Source organism: Aythya marila, assembly GCF_965140915.1.
Source record: "Aythya marila genome assembly, chromosome: 2".
Lineage (NCBI taxonomy): Eukaryota > Metazoa > Chordata > Aves > Anseriformes > Anatidae > Aythya > Aythya marila.
In genome coordinates, this window is record NC_139043.1 from 136,799,331 (window position 1) to 136,820,971 (window position 21,641).

The 21,641-nt window shown below is 38.5% G+C and overlaps 1 protein-coding gene across 4 annotated transcripts in view; it reads right to left on the reverse strand.

Annotated features, from left to right (window-relative positions):
* The window catches only part of DPYS (dihydropyrimidinase), a 70,746-nt gene extending 49,356 nt beyond the window's left edge, over window positions 1-21,390 (reverse strand). For all 4 annotated transcript variants that reach the window (XM_082754082.1, XM_082754081.1, XM_082754083.1 and 1 more), the window contains exons 1-7: window positions 21,030-21,390; window positions 17,113-17,271; window positions 13,325-13,504; window positions 12,020-12,209; window positions 7,495-7,651; window positions 6,390-6,531; window positions 4,368-4,510 (exon numbers count right to left, since the gene is read on the reverse strand). In XM_082754082.1, the coding sequence (XP_082610208.1) occupies window positions 4,368-4,510; window positions 6,390-6,531; window positions 7,495-7,651; window positions 12,020-12,209; window positions 13,325-13,504; window positions 17,113-17,271; window positions 21,030-21,284 (1,226 nt within the window). In that variant the 5' untranslated portion in view covers window positions 21,285-21,390. The remainder of the gene's footprint in view (window positions 1-4,367; window positions 4,511-6,389; window positions 6,532-7,494; window positions 7,652-12,019; window positions 12,210-13,324; window positions 13,505-17,112; window positions 17,272-21,029) is intronic.
* Between the last annotated feature and the right edge of the window lie 251 nt (window positions 21,391-21,641).

Below are 21,641 nucleotides of genomic sequence, written 5' to 3' on the forward strand. Positions count from 1 at the left end.
TATCTTTCTTATGTTTAAATGGATTTTCCTGCATTTTAGTTTGTGCCTTATATCTGAAATAACAGGTTTTTGACAGGAACTCCATGATTTTAGTGAAATAGCATATATTCATGCATACACAGGCTTGTATTTGTGCAAAAGAAGAGCTACTGAAAATGCCAGAACTTACTAGTCCTATGCACACATATTTGTATGCCACATTATTTCATTTTCCCTAATTGAGTCTAGATGCAGTTATCCATATACTCAGTATTCAATATCATGCTCATTCATCAAAAGAGTAAGACAGTCACAGCATTATTCATTCTAATCATCTGCTAACAACATTTTTATTTTTTTTCCTCTTGCGTTGTATGAAAAATTACAGGCAGTTGCTTGGCATAGAGTCTTTAAATGTTGTAACTTGTCACCACTTAAGCTTCTGAGGCTGAAGACCTGATTGCAAATGAGACAAGAGGGCCCAAGAGGGTCACCCCAGAGGAGCCAAAAGAGGATGAGGTGAGAGACTGCTACCTGCATAGGCAACTCTGCCTTGACATTCAAAGGTAGCTTATTTTTAGGCTATATTTGGTAAATGGAAAATAAATGGTAAATAGGACTTCTAAGGCAGCATATTGTTATAAAGAATTGGCATGATAATTTAACTGGACTTAGACAGTTAAATCCCATTTGAGATTTTTTTTTCTATGCCTGTGGATGTTTTCAAATTTTGTTCTGATTCTACCTTTAAGGCTTTATCCACAGCTTATTTGCAAGGCTCTGGACAGGCTACAGTGAGTCTATTGAGTCCTAATAACAGCCAGGAGCTGAACGTCTCTTCTGAGATGTTTAGTGCCTTCTGTCCCTACTTTACAAGGGATGTTCAGCTCTTTCCACAGTATGAATTGGGCACTACAGCATTTAGATTCCTTGCCGAGCATTTCTGAAACAAACCCTAGAGATTTTGTATTCTTACTTGATTTCAAATAGCCAAAGATATCAGCTATAGAGGACACTGACTTGCTGATATATTTTTCCAAGGAGTTCTCACAAAACAGTCCTGTGTGCACAGGCTGTACTTGGAATGCTGTGAGTATTGTGGTCTGCAAGGTGATGTTTAGTAACACATGGATGCAAAATAACAACTGGTCTCTTCAGAATGTGTGTTCTTAAATAAATATGCAATGACTATAAGGAAGCTGAGAAATAGACCTAACCTCTCAGAACACATAACCCATCTTTTATAATGCAATTTCTAATGAATTTATACATTTGAAGTGTTTCTTTCCAACACTTCTTGCTTTCATGTGGACATCCTAAAACCAGTATTTGGAAGCCCTGAAATACACTAGTAATTTTTCATGCAATTGTTCATACATTATTTTCTGTGAAAATTACCAGCAAAGCCTACAGAAATAGGCCAGTCAGTGAAGATAAGCTATATAAATAAAACCTCAGCAAAAGCAGCAGAATGCTGGAATTGGAACCTTGAATAGCAACTGCTCCCAGATTGAAGGGCTGAATTCACTAGGCTTTTGCCATGTTGAAAGGGAACACCCTGAATGCTCAGACAGTACCCATCATGTTTTAGTTGTGCAATGATGTTGAAGGAGAAATGCAACTGATTTTGCAGTGATTTAAGTTTTTGCATTTTGAAGAGCTTCACTATCTTACAGAATGACTTTAGAATCTTCCCTATAGACTTTCTCTGCCAGACTGTGGTAATATCAGTTCTACACAACAATACTTCAGCAATTGCCTAATTCTTTAAGCTACTATCAGACAGCATTTTAAGACTGCAGCAACAGAGCCTCAAGCCAGAACTAGAAAACTACATTATCCTCTCTTAGAAGATTTAGATTTACAAACAAGAAAAATAGTCACGCTCAAAACAGGAAGGAGTTTGCAAGACAGATGAACAAGCCTATCATGATATCGAAAATTACTACCCAGATGCAACAACAGCATACAAGGCTGCACTTTGTGTAATATCTTAAATGGTTGAAGTCTGTTAGCTAGATCTGTTTTTTCTGCTGGACTGTTTGTGCCCTCTTCAGGATTTATAGTGAAATGAATAGACAAGGACTTGATTTATTTATACTTACTCATATAGTTCACAGAATTGTACCTGAACAGTGGCTTGTTTCCAGCAAAGCCAAAGGGATAAACAATGGGAACAGTACCAGATCAGAAAGAGGAAAAAAAGTATCAGTTCAACTTAAAATCAGCTTGCTCAGTAAGAAAACACAGTTTATTCTGAAAAAATATTTAAAGAAAAACTGCATCTTCACAGCTGCAGTGGGCAAAAGGCCATGATAGTACTTAGGAGAAAGTGAAGGGAGGCAGAAGGAATGCCTGGGAGGGAAAAGGATAAAGAATTTTAAGAGCTGACAAAGCACCTTGAGAATAATGTCAGAACTCTGCTATCCTACTAGTTTCATTTGTCCTCAGGCAAAGCAGAAGTGAGTTCAGAAAAAAATCCTTTTTTTTTGTTTTGTTTTGTTTTGTTTTGTTTTAATCTGAGTTCATAGCTCCACTGTCCTGAAATAGCTCATTGCTAGTATCTCAAAATATGCTTGCTCAACATGCCAGAAGGCATAATACACATGAACCATTCAATACCCAGCAGCAAAATCTCTCAAATCTCTCTGACCCAGCACTAGGCAGGCCTCTGTGTTGATTGGGGTTGACAATCCTGAAACTTCTTTTGCTGGTATTGTCTTTTTTTTTTTTGGTGATACTTCTGCAAAGCAAGTTCTATGTCCTCAAGCTTTGCCGGTTAAAACACAGGATGCTTTTTCCTGTCACTTTACATGCTTTTGCTACTCATGAGCGTGCTGAAAAGAGTGAAAATTTCATTATGAAAAATTCAAGATCTAGCAGATTGGTGAGGAAAAATTCATTTGTGTAAGGTAAATCTAGGAAAAGGGCTTTTTATCTCCATTTGGTTTCTGAGCCTCAGATTTGCCCAGTTATGTTTCCAAACTTTCCTCTACCATCGGAGGAGTCTTCAATTCTCTTTTAAAATCAAAGGCTGAAAATCTAGTGCCATCTAAGAGTTACAACAGCTCAAGTTTTAGGAACACCAAACACTGTGATATCTCAGTGAAAGCTGGCTACGCTGTCTTCATGCTCAGCACCCCACAAAGTGTTGAGCTTTGCGATTTGTGACTGCTTTCTTATATGGATTGTACCCACTGTTTAGATGACACCAGTGAGGTAATTTCAACTGGCAGAGTCAGTGCGTGCCTTCAGAGCAGTCGTATGCTCACAATGCTTGCTAGAACTAAGCCTGAGACCAAAGCACCAGCCTGGCACACCTCCTGACCTGCTGCTGGCAGGTGCAGGGCTGACCGTGGTCAGGTTGGACACAGCTGTTTAATGCCTGCAGATTTAAGGTGATCTACTTGGAGGTCAAACAGTGGACGTGTACATGCGCATAGGTATCTCAGCTGATAAAAGCACCTTCCCCAGTGAGTGTTCTCTGTGACAGCCTGCTCTCAAACTATTTCCATGCAGTTTACACAAGACCAGGATAGCTATAAGAGCCAGAGGAATACCCAAGAGAGATTCCTGAGATATTTATAGTGGCCTGATTATGGATCTGGCTGATGGTGTGAATATACCTGAAGACAGGAATCAGCTGTAGTGCACTGTGTGCTGTATGAGTTCAGGCTCACAAAAAGACAGTGCATGTTCTTTGTAGCACAAATACACCACGGCATCAGGTCACGTAGAGTGAGAGATCAGCATAACTTTTGTGCACATGTTGTTGGTGTGACAAGCTCTACTCTAGGCTGTGCACAAATCCAGAAAACTCCTTAAATAAAAGTGTAAGCAAGTACAGCTTCAGACCTAAGCTCACTCATGGCTCACTCTACTAGGAAGAAATGTCAGAAGGTCAGGACCCCACACTTTCACCAACCATACTGACTACCTTTGAATATGTTTGAAGTAGCTCTAAGCTCAAAATGCAAGACTGTAATGGGTCACTCTTCAGGAACACATGCTCCTCTCCTTGCTTTTTGCAGTGGAAGGAAGCTGAACATACTCAAACACTTAGCAGAGTTACTCTAAGATCCTAAAGTGGCTATTTTTACTGTTAGGATACCAAGCACTGGTAGTATAATGTATGGATCTTGCTATTTTTGCACTTAGTGAGCAATTCAGGTGATTTATTTATTTATTTTTAAATCCATCTAGAGGTCAAGGATCTCTACTTACATGCACTATTGTAGGAGCCAAACAAATAACCTGTAAATAATTCACATCAAATGCTGTTGAAAAACACCATAAACTCTCCCTAAAGGCTTATTGCTATACAAATGCTTTGAGATATTGTTTCCTACAGAGGGGTTGGATGGAAGGAAACAACTACGCATACATACCTGGTAGCTTTGGGATCCCAAATTACGATGTCAGCATCAGAACCCACAGCAATTCTCCCCTTCTTTGGGTAAAGGTTAAAGATTTTTGCTGCATTTGTGCTGGTAACAGCTACAAATTTGTTTTCATCCATTTTTCCACTGTGCTGAAGAAGAGTACACAGAAGTAAACTCATTACTTTTTAGAATAAGGGAAGAAAAAATGCTTTATTGTTGAAAAAGCTGGGATGAGTGACAGCTTTCTGCCAAAATCACATCACATCAATTTATTAAAGAGATTAAAAGAAAAATATCTGTCTCTGATGCACCTTCTGCAATGTACTGTCACTGAGTACTAACTTTATACTAGTTTACCTCATAACAAAAGCGGAAAAAAAAGACAACATTACAGCTGTGAATATAGTTAAAAGTCAACTGGAATTGAATTTATTTAGCTGGCTTTTACTCTGTAGTCCTGTTCAGCAGTTTCCTCAGGAGACATAACATTTCATGAATATCGTGTTTTTGGAAAATGGTGATACAGTAATTAAGAAATGCAGACATCAGACTGACTAATAATGTCGATGTGAAAACTTGGAAGGGAGAGGCAAGACATGGTGTGTAATATAGAAAAGGAGATTTTCAAATCCTCTGCAGCAATAATGCAGAGGGTAGTTCTCTTCAGTAAATATTTGAGATCGAGAAGTACAAAAGACAGATTTGTGAGTGAGACACATCACCGAAATGGCAAACAAGAATGGATACACATGTTTCAAGACTGGTCACTGCTACATAACTACCTCATCTGTGACTGTTGTTTGCTTAGAAAGCCAGCTACATTGGCAGTGATGGTGTGTATAGGCCAGTATAGGAATTTGAATGTCATAAAACCATGTTTGCATGGTTGCCTGTGAGCAGTCTTTGAAGAAGAAAAACATAAAGAAGCTGGTGAACATCATTATTCTAAATAACAGTGAGTGGGAAGGGAGGGAATCTTTCCAGACAAATTCTCACAGCTGTATAGTATTTTACAAATAAGAAAACGGAGGATATTACTGACTGAAGAACTCTTTGAAAAAATTACCTTGCCCAACAGGACAAACCATTCAAAAGTAGCACTGATGTACATATTTAAGTCTTACATTCACACTAACCACAGATCAGATTAAATTACAGTTTACACCACAAAAGAAAAGATCTCACTAGAGATATGCCAAAGGTGAAGACAGGCAGATGTCTTCTTTGTACACACAAATTGGAGCTGAATTCTAAATAGAGATAAATAAGAGAGATTCTGAAACATGTCCTTACCAACTGTGTAAGGTAGATAATTTTACTATGACAAGTAAATATACTTTGTAGTGCATAACTAGAATACTTCCCTGCTGTGAGAGAACTTAATTAAAAAAGTTTAACAGGAGTCTCCAGAACTTGAGGGTATTGTGTCAGCCAGAGCAATCATAACACCCAGTACATGGCAGATCCCTCATCAGATTAGCCCACACCCTCCCCCAAGAGACTACCCCATATCCAAAAATCCTGGCCACAGGCCTTCATATTTATATTTGTTTAGAGGCTAAAGGACATTGTCCTGGGAAGCACTGAGTGTTCTCACGATGGCCCTGAAATTTTGAAGTCACTAGAACTTGAAGGTGCTCATCTCATCACACCACATGACTGAGACATAAGAGAAGCATTTCATATCTCTAGCTTGTTTCCTCTGCTTGAAAACACAAAATAGAAGTTGTCAGGCAGACACCCACTGTGGAAACTTCTCCAACCGCTGTGCCCTAACACTGAAACAACAGCAGTCCTTTGCTGGTAAACAACAGAAATGATTCTCACATGCTATTTGTTAAGCAGCAAGAATCCTTTTCCATCTCCCAGGACCAGAAAGCGTGAGTGAGGACCCTGTTATGGTCTCTGATCAAGGAGTTACCCTGTAATAAATACATTTGATAAAACTAAAGAGCTGATTCTGCTGAAAGACTATATTTTGTTGGAGATACAAATTACCTCCTTGTTCAGATATCTTGATATACTTACAACGCCTTTTTCCCATACAACTGACATCCTATCTTCCACACCATTCACTCCATTAGGGATTTTAGTGAAATCATCCTTTCCCAGAGCTTTCTGGCATATGTCAAAAGTGCAATTGTCAGTCGCTGTCACAGACAGGTCAGCACTATGGAGAAACAAAGTACATTATGAACTGGATCATGTACCAAACACACAGGAAAATCTGTTGGGTAGATCCAGCCATCCTTTCTGCAAGGAAAAAACTGTTAATACCATGTAAGCCAGTCTTCTGTTCCAACCTCTAAGAGTAGTTTAACAGTGACTGCCAATTTCTCTTCAGAAAGCCTGCAGAAGACACTAAGCACCAAAACCACACTTAATTTGGATGTGTCAAAGGTGTCCCACAAATGCAGAACTGTCCCACTTTGCCCAGAGCAAAAGACTCAATGTCATCCTCAGTTAGAGCAATTTTGGATTGTGTCACTCCCTGTGAAGTTAACCCAGATTTGTACTACCACCAGTCAAACTGTGTTCAGGCATATATTCAAAGACTCTTAGGTCAAATTCAGCTCTTCTGTGGAGTTAGGGTTTATTGGTAAGTGAAATGCCAGCAAAACACATTTCATTAACTGCAGATATCTGAAGGAGACTTCTGTTCATAATTCCTTCTGAAGCAGATAGTATGAAGTGGACAAGACATATCTGTCTTCAGAAGACAGAAGGCTTAGTTTCTATGTAGCATCCAAATTTCAAGTGAAAAACGGAGTTGACAACAAAAACCAGAACCTCTAGCTGTGACCACTTTTTACAAATTTCCCACCAACATACAGCCTTACTATCCCCCTGGTTATTTTTCAATTTTTGCTGCAGAACTAGCAAGGCAAGGCTTATTGATTAAAATCATGTGGGGAAAGAAGGCCACAAGAGTTCAGAGAAACTAAATCCGAACATTTTCTAATTTCTGTAACAAAAATGTTTTTATCTCTTGTTTCACCTTCCATTTCTCCTTCCTGATAATACAACATTCTGTACTTAGAAAATCTCCAGGGCATCAACCTGCTATTATACACTTAGAAAAAAATTGCTGAGTATTTGGGCATCAGCTGTCACTGTTTGTTCATCTGCTTACTTGGCCAGTAAGTTCATGAGGAAACCAGGAGTAGAAGGATCTGGTCTTAGTGGAGGTCCCATGACATGTGCTGCAGCATGAGCCCAGTCTTTATTCCAGTAGTTGGTACCATCGGTGCCAAGACAAGCAGCAATAGTCTCCCCATAAACCACCTTTCCTGAAAAATGCAAAGGAATAGTATCATCATCAAGTAACATAAAAATGCATATCTTGTATTTTTCCCATTTCAGATCTTTTTGGTTGTAATGGGTTTGAATTTAAACGAATGTTTCAAATTAAACACCAACATATGGAGGGACATAATAAACTAAGCTATAACACAGCATCTCTGTTCTGAATATTCTGCTGGTGATTTCCCAATATATTTTCTCATAAGAGCATTGCTTTGGCAAGCTTTTTAATTAAATTGTTGACAGATATATTATAATGGGTTTTACACATTGTTTACTAGGTGTGTGATTGAAATTTCAAAAGGAACACAGTCCTCAGTTGCATTAATTACATTCAAGATCCATATATTTCTTGGTAGCACCTGTTTGATGTTCTGAAATTATTGATGATGTAACAATGTGAGTCAGTATATACAGCAAACAGACTTTTATAACTGTCAGGCTATAATTGCAGGCATGCTAACTAGGAAAAAAATGTGGCACCAGACATAAATCTAAAGAGTGTAAAAACATTTCCAAAATAAAATGAATAAATAAATACTTAAATTTTACAAGTTATTTCCTGAACTTTAATTCCACGTGGCACAGTACTCTAGATTTCTCAGAAGAGGACCCCAGTCAAAACCAACTGTTAGCTTTTGGATAGAGCTAGTTCTATATGTGAGAGAAGAGAGTGCCAACTAACCGTGATGGTCTCCAAAGAACCAGAGCAAGCTAGGACCTCACACAACCATGCATAGGCTGCTTGGTGCTTATTAAAGGCAGTCTCTGCTAGATTCTAGCAGGAGCTTTCTCCTGCCCCTGCTCTCTGCAAACAGTGTGCATCTTACGATGGATCTCAGATTTCACTCTAGTGACCACAGACCATTTTTATTAAAATTATTACATTACCCCAACTGGACATTGCTTGGTACTACTAGACAGCATTTTTTTTTCTGTCTGAGTGTAAGTTAGGTATTCACCTGTACTGTTGGAAAACAACAAAGCAAAACATTGCAGATTCTTGCTGTGCATTCGGTTCTGGTATTTCTGTGAGCTGCTATACTTGCATAGGTAGCTTCTGAGAAGCTCAGCTCTTGTAAAAATGTTTCTCAGTGTGATACTGTCATTTCTTAAATCTTCTGTGCTAGACTTGCAAGAAGGCCTCATACCCATTTCTGAAGACTATATTAAATTCTATAGTTCTACTGTTATTTCTCCAAGGTTTCAAGACCTGCTCTGACATTACCATACATTGCATTTACTCCAAGTAGTACATAGTACAACTTCTACCACAACCTAGAGACTCCCTATTAGCATTATTAATTTGCTCTAACGCTCTCAGCATGCTCTGACATACTGAACCGATGTACCTGTGCTGATGCCTTGGCTTGGGGTATTTTAAGCTTCCAGTACCACTTATCTGCATACATTACAGATTTACACTTGGACTAAGAGGGAGGCTACCACCAGTTTTTGGTCTCAAAATAATGACTTAGGCAGGCATTTGCCTTTTTTTTTTTTTTTTTTCTTTTTTTTTTTTTTTTCTTTTTTCTTTTTAACTTATTTTCAAAACCTAAAGCACTGAATACAAGGCTATCCCTTTAAGTGATATGGACACTCAGTGAATAAGTCAGATTAGTATTTTTCTAATCCAGAGCTGCAGCAGAAGGGGGACCTTGGCCTTCCTTGGGCAACTCCAAATACAGTATTTGAAGAAAGGCTGCCATAAGCCTAGATAGATACAGAAAAAGTTCTGCATGCATACACAGTATCTCCTCTATTTTCCTGTTAGGCTTTTGACAGATTTTAATGAGCAAAGTCAGTGGAAAGGAGGGTATGTCTGTGTGTGCAGTCTTTCCTAAATGCATCTGAACAAGCTAAAGAAACTTCCATACAATGCAAACCTGAACTGTATATCATTAGGGCATAACTATACATGTCAAAATTTATAACGGTAGGAAGAGAATAAATGTTTAGTTTCCATAAATAATTTCTTACTTCAGTTTCATGACATAAAAAATAAAAGATACTCTTCAAATTCATAGCTGTATATGCTGAATTGATTCTAACTCAGGCTCTGCAGGTGATGACAATATTTCTGCAGTCAGAATTTGACCTGAACAGCCCCTCTTGTTCCCATGAGTGGGAAAGAGTACAAGGCATTTCCACAAGTGACTTTGAGTATGAACACTGCAACTTCAACGGACTATATCTGGACATTCTGCTAACTGTGCAATTTCTTGCATTTCATTTGGGCCATGACTAGTCAGACTGAAGGGCACAATAATATTAAGATTCTGTTTTAATCCAAATAACAAGGATATAATCCAAATAACACTTTAGAGCTCTTTTAGCTCAGTTGGCTTCTGTCTGCTAACTCTGGCATAAAATTGGAGTAATGTGCTAATAAATCAGGTCTTTCCATTTGTCATGTTTTCCTGCATTCAACAAAAATATTAAGCAGAAAGTGTTCTTCTGTTTGGTCTTTCTGACATCTCTGAGCTTCTGGGAAATAACTGTAGATTTGGTGACTTCTTCATTACACATGAAACTGACTGGCAAGAGCTATATTCATATAATTTGTTTTATAACAAAGAAGAACACAAATCTCATCTGTGCTGAGTAGAAGGGAAGAATCACTTCTCTCCATCTGCTGGCAATACTTTGCCAGTTTTATTTATATCATTTATACAGTACTTTGAGAATTTTATTTTATTTTATTTTTTTTTGTCTGAAACTCTTCATTTCAAAATACTACCTTTAACTGAAAAATGGAAAATAACTTTCTGAAATTTATAATAGTGGACAACAAACACAGATCAGTCTCACTAAAGCCTATAACTGTTTTTACCTATCTCTGTTGTACATTAGCTCTCCCTTCAAATTTCTTAATCAATCCTAGACTTCTATTTCCTAAGATATATACTCCCATGAGAATAGAAATTAATTATGGTAAGATGTTATGTGTTGTGATGCATAAATGCAAGCATTTGACAATTTTGACTGTATGAACCCAGGAAGCTATTAAATGCAATTTGCAAAACAATAAGTGTAAGTTGTTTCAATTTCTTTTTAAACACTGAAGAAGCATACTGATACAAAGTCATTTATCATACTGGCACTGCAGACTATTCCTATGCCTAACAATATTTTACAGTATTTACTATCAACATAGAATTTTTTACATGATTACTGTGTTATAAATCACCACCTCCTGTCTTAGGTATTTTACGTTCACAGCCAGTATTTTCTCTTTATCTGAGTATTTTAAGTGTTGTTACAGCTTCTTGTAATTAACGTTGTCACCACACCTATGGATGTACAAAGAACTGTAAACGTATGGATACAATCCACAGTACCAGCAGCACTGTCATCTAGTGGAGAAATCTAACATAGCACAGTACCAAAAAATGTGCTTCTAAACAATATGCTGGTTATTATTTTATAAACTTGAAACTGAAAAATCTTAGTATAAAAGTCATGATCAATACGTATTCCACATAAATGTATTCATCTATTTTAGCACAATAATGTCAGGCTGGTGTTGATAGCACTTTTGTCCAAGACCTCAGACTCTGCATTTTAGTATTAATAATCTATGCTGCTAGCAAAAGTATTATCTAAAGTCAAGAAATGAGGAAACCGAGGTCTGTATGCATTTCATATAAGGTCAGATGAAAAGACGACAGGGACAGATAACCCATAAGGACTCCGGCCCCCTAAATCACGGCTTCTGTCCTACTTATTCCACTCACATAATGTCCCTTCACAGTGCTGTTGTTCCACAGGCAGCTCTGGGTGAACTTACAGATAGATGAGCATGTAGAAAAACCTGAATCCCTACAGCCCACAGACTGCTTTTAGCCTGCCCGACAGCTGGCCAAGAGAGTCAGGCTCCCTTGGCTGGCAGAACTATTTGTGAACCCTGCAGTTTATGACCGGAGAAACTTTTCCCTGGAGGGAATTAAGACTTTTGGACACTGTCAACATCACCATGATTTCTGTTGCAGAACTTCTCACCTAAATGGCTGGTAAAGGCCTGAAGACTATAACTCAAGGGAGAGAAATAGCAATGCATATATTGTCTTGGACTGGTCATATAATTTTTAATGCAATGTTGTCTTGTCCATCACTGCAACTGTGGAGATATAGCATGAAGGACAAAAAAGCTTGTTCTGGGAAGGAAAGGCTCAATCCCACTTGCTGTTCTGCCACACTGCTTAGCTCCACTTGGGCCTCAAAATATATGCAGTTTAGACATCCTGTTCCAAGTACACTGATGTTTTGAGGTTTAAGGCACCCATGCTAAGTAGGACATTAATGCCCCTTCCTCTAATGCCATGGTCAAAGCATAAATGAATTAGGACTTTTACCTTCTCTTCGTGCACTGGCTAGCACCCTTGCTGCAGATTTACTCATTACATGGACAACAAAAAGGGGACAGTTTACAGCATTTGCTATGGTAATTGCTCTCTGCGTTGCTTCAGCTTCGACTTCCTCTGGACGTGAGAGAATATGCCCTTCAGGACCAGTTATTCCCATTGACAGCAACTTCTTAGAATTCTGGACGTAAAAAACATTCAAGAGTCGGTTAAAGTGCAACCATGGTGTCATGAACATGTAGCCAGCCAAATGAATCCTAGACCAGACACTATAGTTAGTTTGAGAAAGAACAAGTCAGTTAGAATATTTTCAATTTCAGAGGAGTTATTGTTGAGTCACCTGAAATACACTATATCTTTCAATAAACACAGATTTCAGAATAACTAAGACTTGAGAGAACATGGTCCACTGGCTTTCAGTGGTAAATCACTGCTTTTGAAAATCCTAATTCTGTATCAATTTGTGTATCAGAAATGATCATAGCCAGTAACTGAGATGACAATACTAACCCCTCTTTAGAAAAAAATTGAAAGATCCTTACTAAGTACACAGCTATACATCAAGAGCCTCTTGAATGAGGCTCTGAGGTTTAAAGAAACATAAGATTTTGTTCCTATATTATTACAGGAGTTTATGCTTGACTGATTTGGGATTACTTAGCAATAAATTCATTTCTGTTATGGGACATGGTCAGAATCAAAGCACTTTTAACTAGAATAGTTGAAGAAACTCAAAGATATCAGACTGTACATGTACTCCAAGTGCCTCTACTTATCAGTGAGATATTAGCATCAAGTACGAAGTGAGGCTGTCCGTGCACAAAGGGACCTTGAACTTTTGTGCCCAGAGAAGCTTCCTCTGTACTTCTGGATTTGGTCCTTTTAGATGAGATGACCATGTTTGGAGAGACCAGGTATAAGACCAGGTATCATACACCTGACATGTAAATGCTTGTCCAAGTGTTCCCCCTTCAACCTGGCCCATGGTCAGTCTCTGATGCTTTCTTCATCAGTCAAATATATATATTATATTGCAAGTATGTATGTTATTCTGCAAACATAACTCCCATTAGAACAGGTCCATTTGTTTCCTGTCTGTCCTGAACCCAGTACTCCAGCTTAAAATTTCTTGGCCCACCACAAGCATCATTTGGGATTTTGGCCGAGATGTTTGTCTTTAGTTCCATGGAAATTAAATAGGGGAAAAAGTCTTTCCCTATATTACAATGATCTATTGAAGTGCTCAGATAACTAGTTATATTCCTGAATTAGATGGATAAAATGATAAATACTTACCTGTGCAATTAGGTCACCGTTCTCTGCATGGACTTGAGCAACTGCTCCAAGTTCCCTACAGTAGGAAAAGGCTTCATATAATTCCTCATCATTGAGCATGTACACATCTTTATAGGCCATAAACATCTTGAAGGAGTTGACACCCTTGTTCTCAACAAGACTTTTCATTTCTTCCTTCACCTGAAAGACAGTCAGCAATTCTCACAAAACAGCAATATAAAATTTTACCTGTTAACTTTCTACAAAGAAATTGAAAGTATGAACCAACAACAAGCCTTTGCAGAATCACAGAATCACAGAATTGTAGGGGTTTGAAGGAACCTCCAGAGATCATTGGGTCCAACCCCCCTGCCAAAGCAGGTTCCCTAGAGCAGGTTGCCCAGGTAGGCATCCAGATGGGCCTTGAATATATTGAAAAAAGGAGACTACACAACCTCCCTGGGCAGCCTGTTCCAGTGCTCTGTCACCCTCACCGTGAAGAAGTTCTTTCACATGTTGGTGCAGAACTTCCTGTGATCCATTTTGTGGCCATTGCCCCTTGTCCTGTCCCCACAAACCACTGAAAAGAGGTTGGCCAAATCCCGTTGTCTCCTACACTTTAGGTATATATAATCATTGATAAAATCCCCCCTCTCAGTCTTCTTTTCTCCAGGCTGAACAGACCCAGGTCTCTCAGCCTTTCCTCATAGGAAAGATACTCCAGGCACAGTATCATCTTTGTGGCCCTCCGCTGGGCTCTTTCCAGGAGATCCCTGTCTTTTTTGTACTGGGGAGCCCAGAACTGAGCACAGTACTCCAGGTGAGGCCTGACCGGGGCAGAGGGAGGATCACCTCCCTTGACCTGCTGGCCACACTCCTTTTAATGCATGCCAGGATCACATTGGCCCTCTTGGCTACAAGGGCACACTGCTGGCTCATGGTCAACCTGTCATCCACCAGGACCCCAGGTCCTTCTCCTCAGAGCTCCTCTCCAGCAGGTCATCCCCCAGCCTGTGCTGGTACATCTGATTGTTCCTTCCCAGGTGCAGAACTCTACACTTGCTCTTGTTACCTCATTTGGTTTCTTCCTGCCCATCTCTCCAGTGAGTCCAGGTCTCGCTGAATGGCAGCACAGCCTTCTGGCGTGTCAGCCACTCCTCTCAGCTTTGTGTCATTGGTGTGCTTGCTGTGGGTGGGCACTATTCCCTCATCAAGGTCATCGATGAAGATGTTGAACAGGACCAGACCCAGCACTGACCTCTGGGGAACACTGCTAGTCACAGGTCTCCAGCCAGACACTGCAGTGTTGATCACCACCCTCTGAGCTCGGCCAGTCAGCCAGTTCTCAACCCACCTTACCGACCATTCATCTATCCCACACTTTCTCAGCTTGCTTAGCAGGATGTTGTGGGAGACAGTATCAAAAGCCTTGCTAAAGTCAAGGTAGATGACATCCACTGCTCTCCCCCCATTTACCCAGCTGGTTATGCCATCATAGAAATCAACGAGGTTGGTCAGGCATGATTTCCCCTTGGTGAATCCATGCTGACTACTCCTCATAAACTTCTTCTCTTCCAATTGCTTGGAGATGGCATCCAGAACAAGCTGTTCCATCACCTTTCCAGGGACAGAGGTGAGACTGACTGGCCCATAGTTTCCTGGATCCTCCTTCTTGCCCTTTTTGAAGACTAAAGTGACAATGGCTATCCTCCAGTCTTCAGGCACCTCTCCTTTACTCACCCCTCAAACATATATTCAGTCCTAAAAGTCCAAGTTGCACATTTAAAGGCTGATTTATACTATTCCTCTTGTATTAAATTGCTTCTCAAAGTATACAAACGAGCCCAACTATAGTGCAGATATTGGAGGTACAAACTGATTGGAAGGGAATGCTTTTTAAAAAAGACAGTGAAATATAATTTCATTCCAATGAAAACCTCCTGATATTGAAAACACTTTATCCAATATCAACATCTATGCATCCAACCTATAACACAAAGCATGGAGATATGTAAAAATTTGATTTTCAAAATTGAATCCTAACAGTCTCCTGGCAAATCACAGTGACAGAAAGGTTCTCATCTTCTAGAGCTGTGTTCTAATGCTAAATGACCCACACACAGCCCTTTGAAATATTTTGTCCCTAAACTAAACAGCTCCAAAACTCTATATGCAAGCCTGCTTTCTTTCCTATATGCACTTCTTGATAAGATTCCCTGCTTCTTCTCAAGTTTGTGAAACAAAATTGTATATCCCGTGGAAGAAAGAAAGATAGAGATTTTACCCAAAGGTTTCTTGTGCAGTTAGTTAGGTAGAACTATCTATTAACTAACTTTGGCTCTTCCTTCCCATCAAAATGATGGTGACAGTACTTGGTGTGCATCTACAATGCTCTTACAGTTTCCACGTGATTTTTTTGAAAAAGTAAAATGTTGTATTTAATCTTTTCTCAAATAATATGTTGGGATCTTCCCAAGAAAGGTGAGAGATTAATAAAAATAAATAAATAAATAAATAAAAGAAAAACGTGGGGATTCACCTGGGAGAGGGTTGGGAGCATTAGCTTTAGTGGAAATTATCAAAAAAGTAAATACTGGACATAAGACCCTACTCTGGCATAAATGTGGAAGCAAAAAACATTTCTTTTTCATGTATTTTCTTTATCACAAATTACTAATACTAAAGGAAGGCATTCTACAGAATGTATGATTATAACCAAGACTTCAAAGCCTGAGGATTTACTAGCAAATGGGAAGGGTATGATATACCAAACTCCTCAACTACTTTATCCAGGTCTTTTATGGCTACAAAACATCAGAACTTTTTATTTTTTCAGTCTTGGCTTTAAAAAGCAGAAGTTAAACTTCTTAACACAAAACAGAGCATTTTGCTGATTTACACTTCCCTAGTTTCACTAGAATTTTCAGTGTAATTCCACTTTTCTCTAGTAAGGCTATTTCAAATGCTTATTCCTCAGACTTCATTGGAGAATTTATTGCATGCCTTTGCTTTAAGCTAGAACTTGGAGTCAGTCTGTTTAGTGTTTAGCGCACAGAATACCAAAGATGGAGTGTTTGCAGAGTGAAGGCTTTGGTTTACGTATTTTAAAAATAAAAAATTAGAGGAAGTACTCATACTTCATACTTAAAAATGGAATTTACTAAGTATATTTCTGACCTATGCAAGTTCTCTAAGTGGTCTTGTATAACATCAGTCAAGTACATGAAAAGTTCATTTCCTCAGTAGAGCTTTCAGGCAATCAGCATTCACACAATGAGGATGATTCTCCCATACTTACTTAAGTTCCAAAAAGATTTTCTGGATATTCTCACATTTAAGAAATTCTTGCCTCTGATTCTGTTTTACTTTAAGGAAGTATTACTGCATACACTCAGGAATAAAATTCTTCCTTTGCAAATAAAGTTAATTGCCACATTTTTCATATATACCCTTATTAATACACCGTCCCTACCCCAAACCTGAGACTTAACATGAAGGTAGCTTATTGAGTACTCAGGTAAAATAAAAACAAAAACCCTCTTGTCCTTTTTGGTCTGGCTGGTCTTTGCACAACCTGCTTCCTTTTCCTTTAACCTCATGTAATATTATCCACAGATGTAGGTTATCTGCAGACTTTTCTTTTCAAATACACATACTTTTTATAAAGTGTGGACTATTCGAAATGTAGTTTGCGCACACAAAAACAGGTTAACAATAACACCGTAGGCAACTAAATTTACCACCTGAGGACTTATTCAAGGCAGATGTGGTATGAATTCAGGGAATAGAAAACCAGTGTTTGTATCTACCTTGTTGCTCCACCATGTAACTGCCACATGCAATGAATAATCACAGCAGACTTTCGGGTCTGCCCAGCTTTTCCACAAATCAAAAGCTTCAATAAGAGAGGAGCCTTTCTGAGGAATGGCAAAGTCGATGATCATAGTGGTGCCTCCTGCTACAGCAGCCTGAAAGTAAAATAGTTAATATTTAGCAATCAGTGAAAAAAATGCATAGTTCCTCCTACCCTCTCTGATTCCCTGTCTAACAGTTACATATTGATACATTGAAAAGCCAGAAGTCAATGCAGTTTTCTTGAGTGAAGTCTGAACTTGCAAAATGATTGTTGACATTAATTTTGGTTCCTTTGAGAAGGATGTTCATTTGAGAAGGAAGTTTTTGCACTTATAATCCTATCAAAGATATAGAAATGAATAAGCAGCATGCATCAGTGAGTATTCTTAACAGGATGGGATCACAGAGAAAGAGCACCAAAAGACCACAAACAACTTGAGATATGCTTACTCAGAGTCTACTTAGTTGAAAAAACAAGCCCGTGTAACAGAAAATCATTAAGGAACAGGTACACAATGGAAAAAGTAGTTTAAAAATCCAGTATGAGAATCCCCAAACTCCTGAACTCCTAACTACTAAACTCCTAACACCAGAAGGATTTAAAAAGTGTTTTGAAATTATTTTTTTTTACTGCAGGGTACTATTTTGGAAAACTGAACAGAAGATTTCCAAAAAGGCCAAGATATTTACAGTTTCCATATAGATATATGCAAGTATATAAAATCTTATTTTACATTAGTTATGAGGATAAAATTGCTTTTTAATGAAGAACTTTCATTCTTCTTCACAGACAACTGAATACCTCGTTTTCTTTCTTTGAAGGCACTCTGGTAGTCACTGTCAGAAACCACATCCTGGGCTAGGGGAAATGGATACAATAAGGCAATTTCTTTGCTGTAACTGTTGCTCTCTTCCAAATTAGTCAGAGAAATTGTCTTATTGCTCTGAACAACATCCCTTTGCAAAACAGGCACAATGTATTCAGATCAAAACACACACAGTTTAAATTCATGATACTTTATTCTATTTCTAAACCAATCCTTCTTTCTCTAAAAGATGTTTGGCTCTGTCTCATTAAAGCTCATAAATCCTTCCTTATAAAGTTCTAATATTTCTTTTAATTAAGAAAAAATATTTGGCTTGCCCCCATGCAAGTGATTTATTTATTTATTTATTTATTTATTGGTAACAAATTGTTTTGTATATTTCAAATAATTGTCTTAGCAATCAGGAGTGAAATTGTAAATATGTCAGTACATTTAGAAAAAAAAATGGAGAATGACAAATATTTGTGATTCTGTGATGAATTCAACAATACATTGCCTCCAAGAAAAGTTGTTCAAACTGCAATCTTTTTATTTTATTATTTTTTTTCCAATAAAACATCTTGGTTTCTTAATTTTTAAATGGGATTTAAACTTCAAGAGTATTTGTAAGCTTACAGGAAAAAAAAAAGTCACAGGTTCCACAACTCCTACCAAAGTATCGTTTTTCTTGTAACATTTATAAATAGAAGCATTCCATGCCTTTATTTATTCAACCGAATGGACAAATCTTAGCTTATCACTGTGTTCATTTCTGTGATAGCTGGAGCACAACTTTGTTTCTATGATTTTCCTGCCAAGATATTTTTTAGATAACAACCTTAGGTAAACAACTCTGAACACTTTCCACACTTTGACCTGGGTCAAAAATCTAATCCAATATCTAACTTTGTGACATCTGATCACTAGATTAGATCTAGAATCTTCCATTAGTCACCCAAGTGACTAAAGACATACTGTTTTGTATATGCAGGCTGTGTTTTAGAGCTTCTGTGCCAAATGCCTTCAGTGGAAATAATTATTCAGAAAAAAACTACATGCTAATTCAAATTATTACCTTCTTTTTGCAAGTTAGCAAGGAATTCATCTCCCCTAATTTGGGATTTCACAGCATAGGCCCCTAAATTTGAGTTAGTCTGAATCTTTGATTCTCTTAATGTCAATGGAGGCACATTAAAGAATGGTCTTCAAAGAGAAATAAGGGATTGTTGCACAATAAATAAATAAATAAACAAATAAATAAAATTATATATTTCTGAACTGTAAATCATATAAAGTAAGTATTCCAGAAATCTAATTCTGCACAGAATTCAGCCAGGAAACCTAAGTTGTGATGTCTGTAGACAAGCAGAACAGACATTGTGGATTTGGGGTTTCTTTCTATCCATTTATCACAAAAAGCAGTGTGAAGACCAAAATCTGATTGTGGAAGCCCTTTCAATAACTAAAATGTGTTGTGAGGCCCATATAATAGATTCCCTTGTTTCTACCAGATAGCTAAGGAAGATACTGAATGCGGGGAACAAAACTGCAATGATCATTTTTAAAATCCTTTTCCAGCTATCAGTTCTGGAGGTGGAGATTCAGTGGTGTATTTTCTACCTCATTTTATGTTTGACTTGGAGAGACATGGTATGTTTGACAGAGAAGCCATTTACCTATGGTAGAAAAGATCTGCTGTGATGGACAAAATATTTTTTGTCTAAGTTTTGCTGAATAATTACACCCTATTTAAATGAGTTACCATAACTTCCCTGTGCATTCAGAATAACAATTCTAGTCCTTAAAGCTATGCAGTGCAAAATATTTCTATTCCAAATAACAGCAGCTACCTCAGCAGATCTATCTTGAATTGGAGTAAATACTGTTATTGAAAGAAGCATGACAGCAATTTAAGGATAATATACATGTCATTTGTATTTCTCCCTCCAGTACTCTGGGTGACACATCAAAAAAAAAAAAATCCTTGTTAGAGCATGAAAATATACAATTAATCCACTTAGACAGTCCAGCTCAAACCCTTATAACATGACAGGGCAGGAAAGAAATGAAATCTCCTGTGGAAGAATAGGGTCAATCTAAGCAGGACTGCAAAAGGCTTGGAAGGCTTTAGTGGTTTCCATATCACATCATTCATTAAAGTGAGTTGAATTTAACTTATTTCAACTATTTTAAAGAGGCAAATAAGTATTTTGCACAACAGAAAAAGATCAGTGAAAACTATTTAGTTAGAAGGGACACACTTTTTTCTCATTCTTATCAAACCTCAGTTCTGCCATGAGAGGTGCAGGTTATAACAGGCTCTCTGAGGATGCTGGCTAACAGACAAGCCATTTAACATGGCAATGTGGTCCCTTCTGTGGGCAAAGGATTTCAGCCTGTACAGCAAAGCACTTAAAAATAGCTTACAAATTTCAGGGAGCTCTTTATGAGTATCTTTACTGTATAGAGATGATGCTTTATTAATACTATTAACTAATATACTGCAGGTAACATAATGAGATCAGCTAAAAATTTGAGAAAAGAACTCTAAGCACTTAAGTGGGAGAAATTAAATACTTTTAGAAAGCATATTTGAACTGGATGTTCAATGAGACAGTAAGTAGAGAAGTGAATGAGAGATGAAAAACTCGCATTCCCCCAAGCTAACAGAGGAGAAAGATCAGATTACCACAGAAGTGTTCCCAGCACACCAGGGGAGTTAAACTGTTGCTTTAGGTTAACCTTTGATCAGAAAAGTATGAAGCTCCTATGAAGGCATGTTGTATTTGGCATGGTGACAGCCAAGGTAAATGAGTGTTCTTTACACTTGCTACCTGCAGATAGCAAGGTCTCTGAAGGAACCCAAATAACATGCTGGTGGAAGGTGGACCTCTGGGTACCCTGACAACAGCCCAGGACAGCAAAAATTGCCTGTGCTTGATGGATACTCTTTTCTCTCTGTTAGCATTAATATACATAATCAGCAGATACATGTACATCTCCAAGAAAGCCCAGATGCACACATAGACATGCATATGTGCACTAACATAGTTACACACACCCACCTTTGTGCCTGTATGGAAGTCATCTTTTGACTTGCTACCCATAAAAGGGAACTGCATGTGTGTATGAGTATCGATGCCTCCAGGGATCACCAGCTTGTCAGTTGCATCCAGCACGGTGAGTCCAGTGGGTGGCTCGGGGTTTAGGTTTGGTCCCACTTGCTGCACAATTCCGTCCTCCACGTACACATCAGCCTCCACAGATTGGTCATCATTCACAACTTTTCCTCCTTTGATGAGAAGCCTCTGCTTTGACATAGGAGCCTAGAAGGTGGTGATAAGACTCAGCTCAGAAAATTGCTCTTGACAGAGAGCACCTCACTGCCCACCCTTCTCACAGAGCTGTGTGCTATCTGAAAACGGCCCTAAGCACACAACACACAGGGTTATTTAAACAGAAATCAGAGGAATTGCTCCCTTGGCCTTTGGCAGCTCCACCTACCTACTGCCTTTGGGGAGGCACCAGTGACCAGTGGTGTGCAGTGAGCTGAAGCAGACAGCCTGCTTCTGGCCATTTCTGCTGTAGTTCTCTTTACATGAAGGGGGAGGCAGGCTTTCGGGAGAGTCCAGCTGGTTTCTCATGGCAATGGCTTGCAGCCCTGCCCTGTGCACGTT